This window comes from Grus americana, chromosome 6 (assembly GCF_028858705.1).
Source record: "Grus americana isolate bGruAme1 chromosome 6, bGruAme1.mat, whole genome shotgun sequence".
NCBI lineage: Eukaryota > Metazoa > Chordata > Aves > Gruiformes > Gruidae > Grus > Grus americana.
In genome coordinates this window covers 6,071,971-6,093,260 of record NC_072857.1, presented here as the reverse complement: position 1 = coordinate 6,093,260, position 21,290 = coordinate 6,071,971, and the positions used below count along the sequence as shown (strand labels likewise).

General features: G+C 34.3%; 1 protein-coding gene across 7 annotated transcripts in view; it reads right to left on the bottom strand.

Moving 5' to 3' along the window:
- The window catches only part of LRP1B (LDL receptor related protein 1B), a 738,176-nt gene that overhangs the window by 218,115 nt on the left and 498,771 nt on the right, over positions 1-21,290 (bottom strand). For all 7 annotated transcript variants that reach the window (XR_008577717.1, XM_054830556.1, XM_054830557.1 and 4 more), the window contains 6 exons: positions 19,789-19,986; positions 17,963-18,167; positions 14,675-14,839; positions 14,001-14,245; positions 3,556-3,687; positions 2,138-2,365 (listed from right to left, as the gene is read on the bottom strand). Coding sequence is in view for 6 of the 7 variants with exons in the window: in XM_054830556.1 (XP_054686531.1) it covers positions 2,138-2,365; positions 3,556-3,687; positions 14,001-14,245; positions 14,675-14,839; positions 17,963-18,167; positions 19,789-19,986 (1,173 nt within the window). In the remaining variant the exon portion in view is untranslated. The remainder of the gene's footprint in view (positions 1-2,137; positions 2,366-3,555; positions 3,688-14,000; positions 14,246-14,674; positions 14,840-17,962; positions 18,168-19,788; positions 19,987-21,290) is intronic.

Sequence of the window (21,290 nt, the reverse complement as noted above, 5' to 3'; positions counted from 1 at the left end):
TGCCTCAGCACAGCAATGGTTCGTATTGGCCAGCATCTTTGTAGACAAGTAAACAGGCCAAGGGTGATTTAATGATTTCATTATAGTGCATAGTTTGTACGCTATCTCTTTGTCAACTTAATATGGTTACTTCCATAGACAGAATTATTGTCATTGACAAACTAACATGGATGTGGCTGCGGACTGGCTTGCATATAAATAAGGTCAAACGGTGATTGAGCATTAGGAAGTTTGCCAACTTTAGAGAATGCAACAAAGGACACCGAATACATAGCCTTGACCCATTTTAAACCCATCCCTCGCCTTTTTGGGTTTTTTTGGTTGAAGGAAATAGAAAACAAGTATTCATACTCTTAACAAGATTAAAGTATGACTTTGGCATCTTTATGACATTGGCATAAGACTTCATCCTATTAGAATCCCATTAGTATGTGCTTACAAAGCTTCTTATGTTCTTATAAGAAGTATAAAAATATAACTGTAAGCAAACGAGATCATTTACACATAATAAGTAGTCCTTATAATGTTTTGATGTGCTAGAACATGGTAATTTTGCAAATTTTATATATAATAAGTTACATCTGGCACAAAAACTCCCCCAGAAAAACTCCACCACAGAAGCTATTATAACAAAAAGAATATGGAAGAATGCATGATTAACAGAAACACTCACATATACTATGTTTCTTTAAGTTTCATTAAGTTTCCTTTCAAGTTTTGTTATTTTTCATTATGCATTTTATACAGTAAAACAATGTTTTTATTCTACTAACATTAAAAAACAAACAACAACTCTTTCTCTTTTGGGCACCTCAATTCATGATGTAGATAGGAGCTCTAAGATGAACTCTAAATCTTGTTCTCATTACTGGTTCTGAAAAATGTCTCCAATAAAGTTGTGTCTGAGATAGTAGGGGAAATATAAAGATACCCACACAAAATAAATTACTTTATCAATCTACCTAGTCAAGTGGGGTATTGCCATATTTGTCCAATGATTTCCCAAAATATGCTAATACAGAACAAACTTCTAAAGCAACACCTGGGACAAAGCTTTAATTCATCTTCTGGAATCCCGAAATAATCAACTAAAGGTTTTCAGGTTTATTTGTTCTCAAAAATCAGAAAAGGTCTGATCTTACAGAAGTGAGTTATTTCTTTTCTCCTCTTCCCCTTCAAACATATATATAACAGCTGACAAACCAGAGTTTGCAGAATTTGCCTCCAGATAGTCCCTGTCAGACAGTTTTCCTATTTTCAAGCAGGTAGCTACATTACAAAACAGAAGAACATCATGTGCTGGCAGGAGAGGAACTGAAAGTAGTTGGAAAAAACCCAACCAACCAAACCCCCACCACTAGCAAGGACAACAAATGGAATCACTTTAATACTGCAGCTACTGACATAGGGTTAAAGCAATCAGGTCTAAACTTTAAAATCCATTAAGTTTCTGTATTCAAAGTATAGAGCAAAAGTATCAGAACAATGAAGAAGAGGGTAACTGCAGAAAAACCTGCTAGCCATGATTTTCCATTTGCAACATTTTCAGTTTCCTTTTATTGCTGTAAGTAACCTACCTATAATGAAAAAGCTCAGCAAAAAGGAAAGCCTAAATTGTAATACTCCACTTCCTCATAGCATTCAACTACTGAAACAGCCTGATGGCAATCAGTTTGAGCATGACACATGTTGCAAGATGACAACAGGTAAATGCATAACATCAGTATCACCAAAATTACAAAGCTGCCACAACACTGCTGTATCGTATGTTTCACCAATGGTGCCAAAGCCAAAAGATCTACATGGACCGGAAAGAAAAAAAAAACTCTGATTGAGCTCATTTCTTCACTAGGTCAGCACAGATAGCCAAAAGACATAGGAAATCCACGTGAAATTCTTCAATGCACAGCTACATCAGGATGCTGTTATTTTTCTGCTTTTCATCTTAATTCTTTCTACATTCCCCAGAAAACATTATTTCCATTGTTTATGACACATTTCAATCTTGTATAAAAGCAATGTTACTACTACATCTCAATTTATTTAAATAAAAATGAATTATGAATGAAGTAACACATGCTTATAACACACATTTACCTATAATTCATTATTTTTACTTCAATGTTATGCTATTTACCTCTTGAAATAATGGTTTCTAAGCCAGTCCCATTAATGAAGGCACGCTTGATGGTCTGTGTTTTCACATCAGTCCAGTACAAGCGTTCCTCAACGGCATCAAAATCTATGACCGTCACATCATCAATGTCAGGAACAGTGAAGGCTGTAATGAAGTTGAAGTATGGGTTTTCTATGTCCACCCCTCTTATCTCTGAACGTCTTGCATAAAGAAGAAATTTCTTCCTTTCTGTTAGAAAAAATGAAAACATCACTCATCCTCATCACGACATTGCTAACAGAAGTCCAAGTCATTCGAGATCACTTTACAAATGTCTAAATGACATTTATATGAGTTATTTAACATCACCAGAAAACCTGCAGCCTAGTGACAATGGAGAAATAAAGTATGTTACAGAGCATGAAAATCACAGGAAAAACATATTAATTCTGGATACTGGACATGATGTTACTACACTATTAAATCAATATGGTCTTGTGAATGTCTAAGTAAAAATGTAAAAAATGATATTTAAAAAATTTTACCCCACTTATCCCAATCAAAAAAATACGGTTTCGTTTGCACATAACAGATATTAGCATTTGGTATCTCAGGAGAAAAGTGTATCACTGTAACAGGGAAGTTTTGCAAACAACAAAACTCAGGAGGAATTCTACAACGTGTATAAGCAGTGAAAGGCAAACAGGCAGAAGAAAAATAACCCACAGAACACATTGATTGTTATAATTTAGACATCCACTAATGAAAAAGGGTGATTTTTTACTTCAAATGTCTAAATTATTGGAGCAAATGTCCATGTATGAACTGTAAAGGCAACTTCCACCCCCACCATTATCCGTGATATAACAAAATACTTTTTTGTATTTCTTAAACATTACTAATCAATACCGAAAAGAGTAACGTAGTACAAAGCTTTACAGATAGCCACAACTAGTTGACATTTTAAGCTACAAAAGCCCTGAAACTGTTTATTGTATTTTTTATAAAGTTACCCTGAAAGGTTGCATGTCTAATATTTGCTCTTAATTTCATTTTCTTAATCCTTGAAAGTGAAACTAAGACATCTTTAGAAGAAAAGGTAGATAATTAAGCTATTAAGTATCTTTTTGTTATTCAGCTTACCTGACTCATCATTTTCTGATGATGTACTTTACAGTATAAATCTTTCTGTTTTGCAGAGATAAATGTTACTAACATATCACACACATAAGCAACAGAAAAAATGGCTGTGGTAATAAATATCAAAGATCCACACACCTCATATATTGAAATAAGATCAATTCTCAAAAAGTACATATGCTTTTAAAATATATCATTAAGATGCACTGTAAAGATTGTTTTTAAGATTATGTATTATATTTGTCCAGTTCAAAATTCTAAAATCAATATAATTGTCAGGCTTTGGGAGGAAAACTTACCATAACATGTTTTCTTATCTAAAGACAGTTTCATCAGATGTGGACAGGCACATGCAGCACTTCTGTTGTGATTGATCAGACACATGTGAGAACATGGACCTCTGCCTTCATTAGCAGCGCACGGATTGGAAGCTAAAATTGAATAATGAAATACACAAAATATAAAAAACACCTTTTGGAACTAAGGTTTGTCAAACTAGCATAAGCTACACTGGTGAGAAAGTGGTGGATATTCTGTTTGAAGACAAACCCAGCCTCACTTTTTCACTGAGCTTGTACTTTAGTCACTTTTTCTAGGTTAACATTCAACTCTTGTCCAAGTATGTATTTTTTATATTGTTTTTGTTAGTATAGGCACAAAATTTATCACTGTAACTTCATGAAGCCACTGGAAAAAAATTTCTCAGTGACATATTAATTTTGCAGTCTATAACACTTAAATGTAAAGAATTGTACACTGCTAACCAGGACAAATGGCATTAAAAGAAAATTCTTAGTATGATGAAGACCAGAACAACAAATTTTATTTTGTGAAGACTCAAAGCTTAGAGTATGTGATGAATTTTGGCAAATTCAATGTTCCCTCTCAACTTGATCTACCTACTAGAATATTAGTTGTAAATGTCACATACAAAAATAATTTGAAAAAACATGTCTGATTATTTCTACTTTTCTCAAAGAAAAACCTCTCCTAAGTGTAGCTTTTTTCATGTAGCTTCCTATAGTTCAAAAACCTCTCCTAAGTGTAGCTTTTTTCATGTAGCTTCCTATAGTTCACTGATAGAACTTGATGTGCTAAAATGGCTTTAAAGAGCAGAAACCTGACCAGAGAAGACTTCTTAGTCTTACAAAACCTTGAAACTATTCTTATAATCTTCATTCATTATTATACACATACAGTTCCAGAGCACTCCTGAAGAGACATTCCAAGCATAAACAGAAAGTAATGTTGATTTATCCATTTACTAAAAAGAACCTTGGAAAATTAGTGATGAAAAGGGAAGTGAGAATGACTGACTCATAAAGACAAACATAATTAACACAATCAATTAGTTTAGAATATATTCCTCCAACGGTGCGTTAGCCTGCAATATAATTAGATGAGTAGAGAACTCTGATGTTTGAATTTCTTTGTAAAATAAATTTAGCTCAAACTCAAGCACTAAAATTTGAAGACAAACTCAGGGTTTGCTTCATTGAACCACTTGTCTTTTTCATCAATGCATGCTTCCTTAAATCTATTCATCAACTCCTGAATCCTTTACTTACTTGTCTGAGCAGTTCCACACAAAGAATGAAACTTTCAAAACCTTGGATAAATAGGTTAATGAAATTCTATCCAGCATTGTCCATCATTCTATCAAAAACTCACAGACTTTTACATACAGTCATCCCATTTACCCCTTTCAAACAGTGGCAGCACTGGAGGCCACTCAGCACTCGGCACTCTCCCAGCCTTTGCACTTTCTCCCACTACTCTAAAGTTTATTTAAAAGAAGCATCCCATATCCTCTCTGTCAGCTCTTCTAAACATCTGACAAAAAGTCAGCTGGGCCAATAAGCTTAAAAATATTTATTCTTAGTCAATGACTTAATATCTTTGACAGCTAATGGACTGTAAATATCTTACTATCCTTATGTGATGAATCTATTTGACTTTGTCTTTCCCAAAAATTACAATAGAGAAATGTTTACTTAATGTCATCACTTTTCTTGTATCTGTAGTAACAATGTGAAAAAATCTGGGGTGGTATCTTTTAATAAGTTCACAACTTCGTGTGGAAGACAAGAAATGTGAAGCTGAGGAAAAGAGTCTGAAGTTAAGAAGGTTCCAGAGGTCCTTCAGGATAAGAATCCATTATTAATGGACTATTAATATTAGTAAACACAAGTCAGCTGTCTCTACAAACTACACATCAAAAATGAAACATAATTTAGGGTTTTGACAGTATTGTGAAGGATATCACAGTCATTGAGGTTGTAAGGGATCTCAGGACATCATCTAGGGATTCAGCCTCCTGCATTTTTCTGCATTCTTAACACTGCTGCTGTGAGATTTAAAATTTAGTCATACATTTCCTAAAACAGTGTTTCCTTTAATTTATTTGCCAAAACAAAGCAGTAACTTCCAAGGAACCTCAACCTCTTTACATGCATATCACCGTCTGTGGCAAGGATCTACTTGGGGCTCAAGAACAATAATCCCCATTTTGTCTTTCTGTGCAAGTAGTGCATTGTGTTCTTCTCTACCAAAGTTGCTATTTGAGCATGAAATTCAAATAGAAGAACGTACAAAAGAAAAAATAAAAGGCATACTGGTTAACGATCATGTTAAAGAAAGAGTAGTGGTTAAAGTGTAGTACGAGCATCAACAAAGAGGAGACAGCTTGCGTACTATCTGTTCACATCACAATTCCCTTCATATATCATGGAATGCAAAATTGGTGGAAAAAGAAGTGTTATAAAGCAGATCTATTTATTCCACATGCATACACAATTGGAAGAGTAAACTACTATAATCTAAAAATTACTTATACCAGCACATATGTATACATTCCTTTCATATTCATACTGCTTTCACCGAAGAACAGCTAAGCCCATTCTTTATTTTCTAATAAAAACTAATTCTCTTGAAGGCAAATAGCTATGCTATTGCTTTGACTCTCAAAAATTTGGCTCTTTTCTTTCCTTGTGCTAGCTCTAACACTTCCTTCTATTTCTATCGTGAATAACCACATAACCATTCCTTATTCACCTTCTCCATGCCATTCGTGATTTCACAGACTGCCATCATACAGAAGCCTGTAAGCTGCATTTCAAGAAGCATCAACTTACCTGTCATACAAAATCTTTTCCCATCCTCTTGATCAACTTGTCAACTTTTCTTGGTATCTTTTTTATGATCTGTATACAGTATTCAAGATATGGGAGTGCTATGGATTTATACAGCATCACAGTTCACTATCCGTGGTTCTTTATTCCTTTCCTAATCATTTCCACCAATCTATTTTCCTTTTGATCACAGCAACCCACAGAACTGGCATTTTCACCAACCGGCTAGCCTTTTGCATTATTTAATTGATTTCCACTGCTGATTGCTTGTCAATCTGTTTTTCTTACATATGTCACTCTCTCATCTATTTCTTCTTGAGTGCTCTCTAAAACATTATTTAAACAAAATATTTATTTTTCTTGACCAGTAACCCTTTAAAAACTCTATTACCCACTGACAAATGAACAGTTACTCTGACAACCTCTTGAATATGCATTCACTGTGGACCAACTTACCCTCCATATTAACTTCATATTGAACCTGTCCCTTCTTGGCATCAGATTTTAGCTATGCAAAATTTTAATCTTATACTTTAATGGCGGACAGCATGGTGAAGTTCTGCCTACACCTTCAAATATATGCAGTTACATCAAAAGGATACCTTTAAATTGCTGACAATCTGTTCCCACTCATATTTAAAACCAGTTATAGATCAAATCCTCTGCTCACTGTCAACACTTTCTGTAGTATTGCATTGCATAAGGCCAGAGATCTTTCTGCTGTACTCGGTCAAGCTAAAATCTTTATACTACATGATTATATCTGATTATTGTAGCATTCATCTTTTTTTTTTTTGCAAATTAGGGCTGATCAGAGAATGCACTAGTTCTAAAATACATATTTATTGCCTATATTCAGTATTTCCACTTCAGTTTTTAATCATTCACTTGAAGAATTAGTCAGTATACCATCTTAAAAAAATTAAATATTCACCATGAAACAAAATAAACAAAAATATTATTAATGCAAAGTTAGCACAATTCTTCATGATACTCTATTGTATACAGTGTAATAGCTTTATGTTAATTCTGAAGCTCTTGTTAATGAATCTCTGTTTTCCACCCCTCCCAGTGTACAGTTTGAGATGAAGAGGTACTGAAAAAAAATCAACCCAGATAAAATTGTAATTAATGATATAATTCCAAAACCTTAAAAAAGCATACTGACATACTAGGCAGATAAGAAGCGCAGCTGTAAAAGAATAAGAAATATTGTCATGCTAGGGTATTACCATGTGGTAAGGCCAAAGGCAATAGTACTTTTAGGAGCAGGTGCTATGCTTTATAGAAAACTTCCAAAAAATATCAGAAATTTACTGTTAAAGTAAGGAAGAAAAAAGGAGTGACAAATGATTAAATTAAATCCAAGTGTGAAAAGCTACACAACAGTTACATTACAGAGTGACTGAGGAAAAAACACCTGATAAAATTCAATACATGTATAGTAATACAGAAAAAAAAAAAAACAATCTCAAGTTACAGTCATGAAGATGAGCACTGAAACAGCATCCATTCCTAAAAGATCCTTTTCTGAAGCAATAGATTATATTTACACTTATGAAATGTCTGTTCAATACCCCTCTTATTACAAGGGTGAGGATACACAGAACAAAATTATCAAGTATTAGGGTCAAAACAAGCAAGACAAGGTCCTCTCTCACACAGGGCACAGTTACGCACCAGAGCCATCTGCCAAAAAGTTCTAGACATCAACAGTTTGTGTAAGTTCAAAAGTCAACAAGAAAAGTTCATGCAAGAAGAATCAGTCAAAGGCTTTAAAGCCTTTAAAGCACAAAGATACCAGTTTAGGTTGAAAAAAAAAATCATGGAGTAACAGGTTACTGGAACCTGATGGGCTATACAGGAAGAGCATGGCTGTTACCTTCCCCCAGTTCCATACTTTCCTGTAGGCATTGATCAGCTGTTGTCAAAGACAGGACGCTGAGTTAAGACAAACGTAGGAAGGACTGCTTTTATAGTTCCTAAAATAAAAATGGAACCTTCACAAGGCACAAAAGAATCCAATTTAAAATTCAGAGAGATTGTGTATATTTTGCATGATACGTATACTAATCTTGCTGCTGGTTTTAAAGTAAAAAGAATGTACACGAGAAGGTTGTGATAAAATCTCAAACTAATAAAATTTGTAAAATCTCCCAAAATACAATAGCCAAAACTTTGCTCACATGCATCTTAAGCTACATTTCTGTAAAAACTTATTTATTTTAAACAGCTGGCAATCCAGGCCACAACATAATATTATAACAAAATAGTGCTATGAAGTTAAATGTTTTCCATGTTTTAATTACAAAAGAGCCCAGTGGTACCAATATACTTTATATTCAGCAGTTATTATACTGCTTGTCCTGATTTTTAGTCTATTAAAATTCAGCTTGCAAAAACAAAAATAATATCATGGCCGTGTTTTGGGTTTGTGGTTTGTTTGGTTTTTTGTTTTTTCTTTTTTAAAATTCAAAGTAATACCCTTGCGAACTGCAAAGTCTGGGGAACGTGTGAGGAATTCACAGCTTTCTAACTGTTTTCAAGCTGTGATCCTTCCAATGCACTATATTTACTCCTCTCATCACTGTCCTCCATAGTACACCTCATGGTACAAGTACAACTTCTTGTGCCTAAAATAGAAGACCTCGTTCTTTGCAGCAAGTGGATTTTTAAAGTATAGTGGTAGTTGTGAAAATACTCTTCCTAGAAAACCTGTGTTTGCTATGTTAACAGCATTCCTGACACACAGCTTTGATTCTGTGAAGATGAGTAGGTCTCAAACTCGTATTCCTGAGACGTGATATCATTCTGCAATAGATGATGAAGCCTTCCACAATCCTCTGTGGTTTACTAACAGATGAACCTATCATCCATCCAAATATCTCACTGTAACTTCACTACCTTAAATTAGCATCTGTCCTAGATTAACTGAAATAATGTTGGTTTAGGCTACCGGAATTTATTTAGCTCTTCTCTATTTCAATCAAAATAAGTTGCATGAAATATTGTAAAAGCTAATAAACTTTCACTTACATAAGTGAGCCAGATGTATATCTATGGAGCTGAGATTACAAAATTTTTGTCCTTCAGTTTGTCCTTACACTGACATTTTGCAGTGTAAATCTACTGTTAATTTTATTTTGGGATTTTAAACTGCATGCTATCTTGTTTTATTTATTGCAAAATTGCTGCAAATTCAGAAGAAAAATTAAGAAGTAATCACATAATATCACCATTTTTCTCTAGCTCCAATAAAGCTAGGTACTGGAGATTTGTAGAAAGAAATTGCTTCCATTGAAAGAGAATAATTTAGAGCAATCCCATAAGGCCAATCACAAATCGGAATCTGGTGTTTTCTGCATCCTAAAATAAAAGCTGCAGTTACACAACTTGATATTTGAACTTCTTGATTCTGGCAAACAATGGCTGAAAACTCGTCTTCAGCTTATACCTTGTCTTGAGGCCAAGGTATCTGTGACTATAGAATACTGACTGATGTCTCCCTAGCCTATAGTCTCTCTCTAAAGATGTTGCCTGGCCCCAGTCCAAACATAAAATAGTTGTTTTTTTCTGACAGAAAGAAATAGCTAATGGGAACTCTACTGCTACTGCGAAAACACCAAATGTACAACACAGTTCCTCAAATCCCAAAGTTCAGGAAGTGACTAATTATAAAAAAATAGCAAAAAGCATTACTTGAAAGGGGTGTGCAGAGATGCTTATTTACTCCACCCATATTTTAAGATCCTGGGTGTACATACTCCTTTGTCCAGAAGTCAGACAGCTTTGTTAGAACAATACCCTGGCTTAAAAAGTAAATTCTTGTAGGAGGCTTATTTCAAAAAGTAATAAAGCCCAATGAACTTGACAGCCACTGAAAAACAGTAACATTCTTCTTTAATGTAAGTTCATTATTATTTTAAAATAAAACCATCAGAAAAATGTATCCTGACAGCATATGTCACAGATTGCAAGGTATATCAGGAGTTGTTCACTGCGAGTCCTTATCACAGTTGTCATCATGCTTAGACTCACGAACTAACAGTGAGTTGTATTCATTGCTCTCCTTTTTTCAATGCATGCTATTATAGAGCATTTGTCAAATCTTTTGACTACTAGTGTGCAGGGAGAATTTTACTTGCTGGTGCTCATTTATGTTATCCATAGATTTCTATGCATAACTAATGCGGAACTGGGTTTGAGGACATTTACAAAGCCATACAAAATTGTCAGGATTTAATGTTTTCAAATAAAGATTGCTCAGATCCTACTAACATAAAAGTCTGAATAGCTTACTGAACACTACAAACCCTGGGTGAGAAGAAAAACAAAATATCATTTCTCAATATTGAAAAAACCCCAAGTGTATTGTGATGTGAATTTTAAAGTAGTTTCTATTACCATCAACTTTTTGGCAGAAGAGTAGAAATTTATCCAGAGATCACAGAGCATTCTATAACTAACTGGTGGACATCCTCCAGTGGTATTTTTTACTTTCCTCTATTTACATACAAATTAAGTCACTGTCTTTTGTTACAGCTTACAATAAAAACACATATTCAATTTTTCTTCAGCATCGCTATTTTCCAGGGCACATCCCAAGAGCTTCTAGAGCTAGAAGATATAGCTATATAGCTATAGCTAGATAAGGCCCACATGTGTCTCGTAACAACAGAACTTGATTTACTAATAGATAATGCACCCGGTAGTATCTCAAGCATGTCAGAATGTAATGTTGAACTCAAACCTATAAAAATAAGGGGGGAAATGTACATATACATTTACATACTGGAAGTACATATATGTACACATGTATATGTTTAAGTATATATTCACATATTAACTAGGCATTGTTGGTGGATGTGGTATCTCTAAAATATATATTATTCACACTCTAGATGATCTGTATCCTTAAGCCCATTTACACTAAATAACCTACAGAATGTCACAGACAGGCGATGGAGAAATAGAGAAGGTGAACTTAGTATGGAAGAATGAACAGCTTATGGGATATAGGAGACAGTAAGATCATTGCAGAAGAATAGTTTCTAGGAATAAACTTAAACATATGTATAATCAATAAGAGGGCAACTCCATTCATTAATCATGACTTGTTCTGTTCTGGGTGATCTGTTTTGTTGTTTACAAATAATCCATGAATTATTGATATAAAATTTTTAAAAAAAGCCTACAGACACTTAATTCTTCCCTCTGATGGCTGATACAACTAATAAAAGATTTGCTACATGTGTATAGGAAAGCTATATTGAAGAGCTGGACTATCTTGAGAAAGCTGGCATTCCAGCTGTGGTTGAGAGGTTCTAAACTCTGTTCTCTTTTTGATCAGTACTCTAATGTATCTCTTTCCAAGAATGGGCTTTGAAATTGTTGGCAATATCATTACGTCTTCCTGCCCTATACTTTTTTTTTTTTTGGTAAATTTAAATTTATTTAAAATATCAACATAGCTATAGTCATATTGAAAAATGTCACTTCATTTAGTTCTTCATTTTACATGGGGATCCACTGAGAGAACTGATCTCTAAGTGTCCTTCCAACAAAATAACTGAAGAACTTTAATCAGGACCATTTTCTTCTGCTCAGCATCCTATCATATCCTTTCATTACTACTTCAGCTAACCACCTCATACCCATTATTTCACATTGAATAAAGTCAAGCATTGGATTCAGAAGTCCAAGGACTCTTAGTAAATGACTATGTATCAACACTTTCCAACTATTTCCATTAACGTTTATGATTCCCAAGTCAGGGATACAGGGACTTTGAAAGGCTCAGCATTTCAAAAGTCAGAGAAGGAGGAACTATAAAGCCCAATTACAATTCTCTTTTTTATGATGGTAGAAGTGGAGATAACTGTTAGGAAGAAGAAGAATAGTATCTTGGATTCACCTATCCTCAACTGGACAGCAGCTGGGGAAAAAGGGAAGTATGAGGGAAGGCAGGACGACGTGTTTGGACCAGTAGATAGTGCTAGGAACAGGTAGGTATCAGGATGAAATCACAGCAAAATGTGCCAAGTCTCTCTATAATTAATTTGAATTTAATTATTGCTTATGTTATTAGCAACATACTTAGGTGCAGTCTATATATTGCCATAACTGAAGCCAGAAAATTCAGAGTGGGAAATAATTTTACACCAGTTAAACAAAATCTCTGTATTTGTAATCCTCACAATCCTCAGGGATGTAATAAACACAGTTATACTCTAGAAAAATACTAAATATGCTACTAATGGGCTACCCTGTGATTTCTTTCTTGGTCCTCATGAACCTTCACACGTAGGATCACTGAAGTCACTAACTTAAATTTCTTGAGTAAATATTTACCATCTCAATGATTCAGCGATAAAATATTTTGAAGCTTCAGCTGAAATTATAGGAAAATCATTAGCCTTTTTACCTATGCAACAGACACTGTAAATCTGTCTCAAGGAGCTAAGTTTTACAGGCTCTTGCATTTTTCATGAGGAATTAAATAGAGTATTTCCTTAAACCAGATAGATAAAATCTGGTCAGTTTTCATTTTCAAAATTAATATAGTTTTATCTTAAGTTACAGTACCTAAGATTCCTAAATACACAACCACTGTTGGACTACTTACATAACGACAAAGTCTATGCACTTACCGCAACTGTACAGCAGCGCTCTGGTATAAAGAGGTTATACTATAAAAGCTGGTATAAAATTGAAATTGAAATATATACACATGAAGAGGGAAGCTTTATACAGATGAAAATGGGAATTTAAAGTTACAAAATAATGTATCAAGAAATAATTAAAGATTTTCCTTTTAATTAATGCATATACTGTGAATTTCCTTTCAGTTTTGATTGCTATCCACACCAAAAATATGTTTCGATGCTTCTAGAAGTTTTAAACTCCAAACTCATGCCTCCAGCAGGTTAAGTTCATTCTCCCATGAAAGACATACTGTATTAATTTAAAAGTGAAAATTGTAAATGTTATTTTAAGATAAAAGCTGTTAAGTGAATAGGATATGCTTTGGAAAAAGTCAGTTTATGGGCAACACCCCATTGGGGCTATTTAGGTAGAAAAGTAGCATTCTGCAGTGGTGAAATCTAAGTTATGCATTCCTAAGAGTGAACAAGACAACTGAAAAGCAAATAGAGACAGACAAGTGAATGAGTAAACTAAGGCAAATTATAGCACAAAGTGAATATATACAGCTAAGAATGGTATACACAGTTTATTTCACAGAAATGTTCATCTTCCTCTGGAGAGAAGCAAGAGAAAGACAGCTAACATTGTTGTATTTACTTTTGTCAGACTAGTTACTCCAGTTAAAAAAAAAGTAAGCTGGAAGGCTTTTAAGTAAATGTGGTTCTGCACTATATTTCTAAGAGATCAAGAACAGGAGTCCAAATGGACAATATTAACATAGACTGATCCCATGAAGCTTCTAGTTTGAATAAAGGTTCTGCTACCACCCAAGGAACACTAGTGCTGAATATGACATTTAATTAAGAATTGTCAGTTCAAGGCAAATTCATATACAGGTATTTGTATATAAAAAGAATACTTCCCCCCTCCCCGCCCTTAGGAATAGTAATTAATTACTCTGTAGTCACCTTGTGGTTGACGACTTGGATGATATATCTGAAGATCAAATGGCTGAGCACTTGTTTTTTGGATTACACTGACATTTTGGCCAGTCCATTTATTAGCTTTTGCAAGTGTGTTTGTCCGCCAATCTGTCCAATATACTTCACTCCCATACAAAGAAACAGCAAAAGGGTGAGAAAGATATTCATGACCCCGTATAATCTCTATCATGCCGGTTCCATCATATAATGCAGAATAAATGGCATCCGATCTACAAGATAACCCCAAATTGAAGATTACATAAAAGTAATCACACGTCTTATTATGACATTGGTGCAAAATGTGTAAAAGCCTTACTCTTACATACTGGTAAGACCAACGAATGTTTACAGTGCAATCATTAACTTCAGAGATGATTTAGTTCAGATTATTAATTTAACTAGGGATATAAAATACTCTTTTGCTTGTATACTGTTTTTAAATTCAAATTTACATCCACGTAGTGAAAATACAGCAGGAAAAATCAGTTTCCATTCCATGAACTTATGGAAAAAATAATGCAATAGCTTGGGTCTTCCATGTGTAAGCGTGAGGGAGGAGACGTGGGCAACTGCTGTCCAAGGCACAGGAAGCCAGGAGCCATGGCTGACACCACAGTTTTATACATATTTATATAATAAGAATACAGTTATCACTTTACCTGGCATCTGTCCATACTATTCTTTTTTCAAAGTGATCTACAGTAAGGCCATTAGGCCAGGCTCCAGTATCCATATCTTTATATATGATCTTTCTTTCTGCTCCACTCATGGAAGCAGATTCAATGCGAGGAAAATTTGCATCCCAGTCTGTCCAAAACAGAATTCTGGTAAGAGGAAAAGGAAGAGAGGTATAAGAAGATATTAAAGCATGCAGAATAATTTCAACGGGTTCAATAAGACAATAGTTGGAAAAAAAGTTCAAAAACATCCACATTTTAAATGAAAGGAATAAACATAGATGAATTTGGGCAACTATACAAATCTCTTGAATTAACAGGGTAACATGGAGGTAGTATTTCATTATTAGTGTTAGAGCAATCATGAAATTCAAGAAGTTTTTTTAAAACTATAAGTTTAGTATCATTCCCTTTTTCATGGCCATTAATACAAGCAACAGCTTGTTTTGTCTTCCCTCTATAATTAGAAACCCTGCTCATTAAAAGAAAAAAAAAAAAAAAAAGAGAGCCTTTGAAAGCAATCCACAGATGAGGAAGGGAGAAAAGGAAGAAAGATGATTTGAGGTAGCAGAAATTAAGGAATATGATAAACTAGAGATTTCCATTTATTATTAAGAGTGTTCCAATGAAGACCCCTAGATTTTAGTATGTCACTAATGAATTTTATACAATTTCATATTTTTTTCTTGCTAAGAAAACCAAAAAGATGTGTTGCATGGTAGGTGCTCTCAGTTATGTACTGTCTCCATTTTTTTTTTTTTTTCAGTAAGTAGAGCTTTCACCTTTATAACCGAAGGAGTTTCTTGTTAAGTAACAGAAGCAGTGTCACGAAAGACCAAAAATATGCTCGAACTGTTCTTAGCTTATTAAGTTTTCAACAAGACACCTTTTTTTTTAAATTTGTTAAAGGAAAAGAATACTTTTGGTATGAAAACTTTTAATTAATTGTAAAGAGTTAATTGCAGAGTCAGACTGTAACAAAACTTCGAGAAATAATAGCAGACAGCTTCAGTCCTGAACATAGATTCTAATAAGGCCTCTCCATTCAGTGCCTGTGAACAGCAGTACATGCTATATTTAAAGAGTAAAGGACAAGGGTATAAAAAACCCCCTGTCTTTCTACCAATTCTTTTCTACCAATTCCTGTTTTTGCCTATGTAGACCACTGTGGCCAGTCATGTGTACATGTATGTAAGTTTATGTATGTTGTATATGTGCATCTCTGTGTGTGTGGACTGGGAATACATGCTCAGCCTCAGTGCAGGTTGGAATCAAAGGCATGGAGCTATGGCAGCCTCGCTCCACTGATATACGGGATTTGTGCAATCCTAACAACCATCTACTTTGAATCATCGGTGTTTATTCATATTTATTTGTAAAAAGATTGAAGAGCTGTTTCCATCTGTGTTCAAAGATAGTATTTGTTCCTTACTTCTAACAAAATGTAGCATACAATTGCTTCTAGCTTTTTTAAAGGCAGATTAAGCCTTCAGTTTCAGCAACAGTGGTGATTTTTTTTTTTTCCTCCCAAACATTTAATTTGAACAACTTACCTGCCAATTCTTCTGCCAACAGGAAGCCTCTTTTTAGAGATCTCTATAGATAAGTGATGCACTCTGTAAATAAACTTTCTAGCATCTGAATTGAGAGGGCAGGGTCTTTACTCATTAAAGCATATATTTCCTAATTCAGAATTTTAGGTCCCAAAGAGACTTTGAGTCCCAGAAACTGGGACCTTTATCAACTTCTATTTTTATGTCCACAGAAGTGTTTCTGAAATAAATATTTAGTGAAGCACATGATGGACCACAGCAGGTTCCTAAACAAAATGAAATATGATTCTGAAAAATCATTATAATTTATATTCTTTTAGTCACATTTATTTTTTTTTTTTCTCTTTGAAAGAACAATTATGAGATGAGGATGTAGCTATTCACCATTACCTTTCGGCCTCTCTCAGATGATCCAGCTACACACAATATTGGCTAATGAGGTTTCTGTAATGAGTTTGCAATTTCATATAGCCTTCAAACACTGCTCTAACTCCAAGAATCATAAAATTTTTATACAGAATCAGAACTGGCACCTGGCTCAACAGGGAGTTAAGGGTTCCATTAACAGTTTTAGTTCTCTTCCACGACTTAAGTTTCTTGACTTAAATTTTAGCACAAATGGTGTGTATGGGTTACTTTTGCTTTGACAAAAAAATGAGAGGCTAATTTTAAAAGGAAGCAAAAATATCCTAAGCAAAGTTTTAATGTTAGTGGTTTGGGTTTTTTTACTGTGAAGATTTTAAAATGGAATTGTGAAACACATTTATACATTTGATGATTGCTAAAATTACACTTTATGGGAAAACAGATTTTATTGTGCTAGCATATTACCAAAATCAGGCAATATTTTAATTTAAGCATTGTTTTAAACACAGAATTTTGGCCTGTTTTAATTAACATTTTGTTTGATATTATGAAGTGTAGTGACAGGACAAGGGGTAATGGCCTTAAGCTGAAGGAGGGTCGATTTAGATAAGATCTTAGAAAGAAATTCTTTAATGTTAGAGTGGTGAGGCACTGGCACAGGTTGCCCAGAGAGGTTGTGGAGGCCCCATCCCTGGAAGTGTTTAAGACCAGGTTGGATGAGGCTTTGGGCAACGTGGCCTAGTGGAGGGTGACCCTGCCCACAGCAGGGGGGTTGGAACTAGATGATCTTTGAGGTCCCTTCCAACCCAAACCATTCTATGATGATTCTATGATGATGAAAACGTTCTAATATTTACTAGAAATATTTGATTTGGCAAGCATTATCTCCATTTTAAAGATGGAGAACCAAACACAAAAGGTGGGATTTACCTCACTCAACTTATAGTCTTCCAGTAACATCTAAACTATCCTTTTAGTCCCACCAAAAAAATCAGTCTCTAAGTGAGACGAATCACCTTGGCAATACCTAAATCTCTCCATTCATCACATGGGAACGTTAGACCAAAGGCTCCAGTTACTATCATCCACATGAAAAAATTAAATGAAACAATCACATAGCAGGGGAAGTAATTTGCCAACAAATAGACCTCTGTATCTCCCAACTTACCTTTTCTTAACTCTTTTCATCGGGGCAAAACACACTAATAACGGATTGTATTTCCCTCAAAATATACTTTCAAGAACTATTAAAGACAAGTTAGGAACTTACAGCAAAAAAGGAAATCAAATAATCTCGCACTTAAACCTCTAAAAACTTTGCAACATGAAAAAGCAATCTTTTTATAATTACCCGTATCTGGGATCCAAAGCAATAGCCCTTGGATGTTCCATAGCTCCTGCTATTAAAGTCGTTCTCAAAGTGCCGTCTAATTTTGCTACTTCAATTTGGTCCAAATTGCTGTCTATCCAGTATATGTTTCCTGCAATCCAATCTACAGTAAGACCTTCAGGTGTTGCCAGGCCGTGTTGTACTACCACCTCAATGGCACTAACACCTAAAAAAAAAGGGGGGGGGGGGGGGAGAAAAAAAAGAAGTAAAAGAGAGTCTTAAAGAACTAAAAAGAGTCTGATATACTTAACATGGACATACAAGTTTATCATATGCTTTTGGGAGTGAATTCTTGATTAATGTGATGGAGGGTAATACTTTGTTCCACGTGACATTTTTTCTTTACAAATGCAATAGGCTGCTGTAAATAAGTACACTTTTGGAAGTATAAAAATAAACTTCCTTCTACAGCAATAGAAATTTTTAGTAAGTAAAGCTCTGAAACGTTCAATAAACGTCAGAGATCACATTCAGAGAAATACATGTGCCCTATTATCAGTGACCTCTTTTGCAGCGTCTGTGGAGGACATGCTCATGCGTCGCCTCCCAGTGAGTAGACATATTAGACAAAACTCATGCAGCTTTATTTCAGTTCTTTCTCAATCAGAAAAAGAGAAAACTGAAAGATTGCAGTGAAGACAGAAATGTCAGGGAGAACCTTGTTTGGACTACACCTTTTGAAAAGCTCTACAATAAATAGCCTTACTTTGTTCCTTTGAATTCATGTGCACAATTCATACTGCCACTGCTAACAGCTCTTCCCTACCAAATACTTCCTCTGCAGGGTCTCAACATTTTTCACACAATGGGCAACTACAGAAACAGTCTGGTAGCCCTCAGGACTTCCAGGAAGGCACGGTGCTTTTTTGCAGATGCAAGGGAGTTCTATATAGCTAAAAGACTGAGGGAGTAAAAAAAAAATTTTTTTTTTTTTTTTTTTAAATACAGCACAGAAGTCACTTGGGTTCTGGTACAGTGTTATTATAATACAGCATGATGACAACAGACTGCCTTACTAGTTTAATACAAACACCATAACCATTGATGAAAAGTAGCAAGTCTTTGGCTGTCTTTACATACTTAGCAGTGTCGAATATTTCTTTCCTGGTCTGGATCTGTGGATGTAAAAACACCCACAAATACCATCTACTAAGGAGAAGAAAAACCCTCAGAAAATAAAAACCAACGTGTAGGAGAACATATGCATAAATGCATACACGAACTTTTACAGAAGCAAGTTAAACATGCTTATCCTTGTAGCTCACACAGAAATGAAAGCACCTGAACATACACTTTAACAAACATTTTGTAGAAACACTTTTGTATATATTATGAGATTATATTGAATTACAGGCCATAATTACGTCACTAGCAAAACGAACAAGTCTTTCTGAATGCTATAAAATTATGAAGCAAAATCTTTCACCTAGTGAGAGCTGATAATTTATCAGATGTCTGATAGATTCCTATACTTTTTTAATCAGGTGAGGGTAAATTACAAAAAATGAAAAAAATCAATATTGCACTCATTGGACCAGAAAGAAATATCAGCCCTTTGGATTTGCCATTTCATTCCCTCTATAGTCTATTGCAAAAGTAAAGTTTTATAACGAAAAGTCTTTTTCTAGCTCTACATCCAGTACAATCTAGATATACACCTTTTTAAAGGCAGAATGCAATCATAAATTCTGTTTCTGTGAATGGTAGCTCAGTTACGACTTATCAGGTCTAACACCCTGTAACTGCAGTTGTTCTTACTGTTAAGAAATTAAAGATTAATTTCATACCTCCAGTATCAGAGAGCTTGCCTCTGTAAATTTTGTCCTCTACCACATCTGTCCAGTACAGTAAACTCTGATTGAAATGAAAATCAAGTGCTATTGTATTTCTTAAGCCAGGAACTAAGAGGCTGTAGTCACGTTTGTGTAGATCAATTTTTCTGATCTCATGTCGAATAGAAAAAATTATGAAAGCCTCAAATGGATCTGGAAGCAGAAGATTATACATTTCAAAAGAATAATAAAGAAGATCTTGTTACATATTGATATAAATGACAAGTGGAATAAGAACAACAGAATACTTTATCAGGAGAAACAGATGATTAAAACAATTCATCTTCTGATAAAGAGTCTTTCAAACACATTTTTAGTCCCACAGACTTCTTACTTCTCCCTTCTAGCATTATCTTTGATCACAACTAGAGATATTAAACATTAAATTTGGGAATATCAAACTCAACTATTGAACTGTGTTTTGTAGCTTTACCACAAGGAGTCGGTAATTAGAGCTTTAAAAAGTCGCATGTTATCAAAATTAAAATCTGTTTTCTCCAAAGTTTCAGAAAAATTATTCCATTAAATTATACATCGTTTCAAATGCCAGTTAGTTGAAACAATTTACTAAAATATATATAACATACCTTTTGAATATATGTGACATACCTTGTATTTTCAACTGAACTGCTTAAAAAAACCCCTCACCTCAAACTACCAAGCAAGGAAATAGAGTTTTTTATATGCTTATTGATATACCCCATCACAAATCCAACTACCACTAAAGTTCTCCTTTTTTTATTCAATTATGTTAGATTATTTGTGCCTGGAAGCTTGCATCAAATTATATTTTTATATCTGTAAACACTATCTGCATAAGTCAATCGTACTATAAAATTGTTTTTTTATTATAGTTCTTAAATATTTTAGATTAGGAAAAGTTTTTCAAACAAACAAGTAGGCATGTTAATAAAACAAACAAGACAGACAAACAGCAGATTTTGTAAACTGTTGAATGAACTCATATATCCACTCTAATAAAGAAAGTTTTTCACAGCACCAATCCTTTTCTGTGAGGAAAGCAGTTGTTTTTTTTTTCCTCAGTTCTTTCTGTTTTCCATACAATTAAAATTCCATTTTATATAAAAGACAGATTATTGGCAGTTTATGGCAATAGGCAATATTGCATTGTTCTTCTAAAATATTCAAAGAAAAGGTCGCACAAATTATCACCAAATAGAAAGATGCTTACATACCTCTTCGAAAAGATTAATTTCCTGTTCTTCTCTTGATAACCACTGCACATTCAGATTAAATTACCTATGATGTTTTAAGCTAATCAGGTACCTCAGTAGAGCTCTGTTTCTGCTCTTGAAGTACTTGTTCATAATCTGGCTTGGATTTTCCAAATGATCCTCCTATTTGTTAAAGCAATGAATGACTTTCTGCAAAGGCAATTTTTCAAAGCTCCGCAGTAGTTAAATAATTTAATGAAGAACAGGATCACTCACATTAGC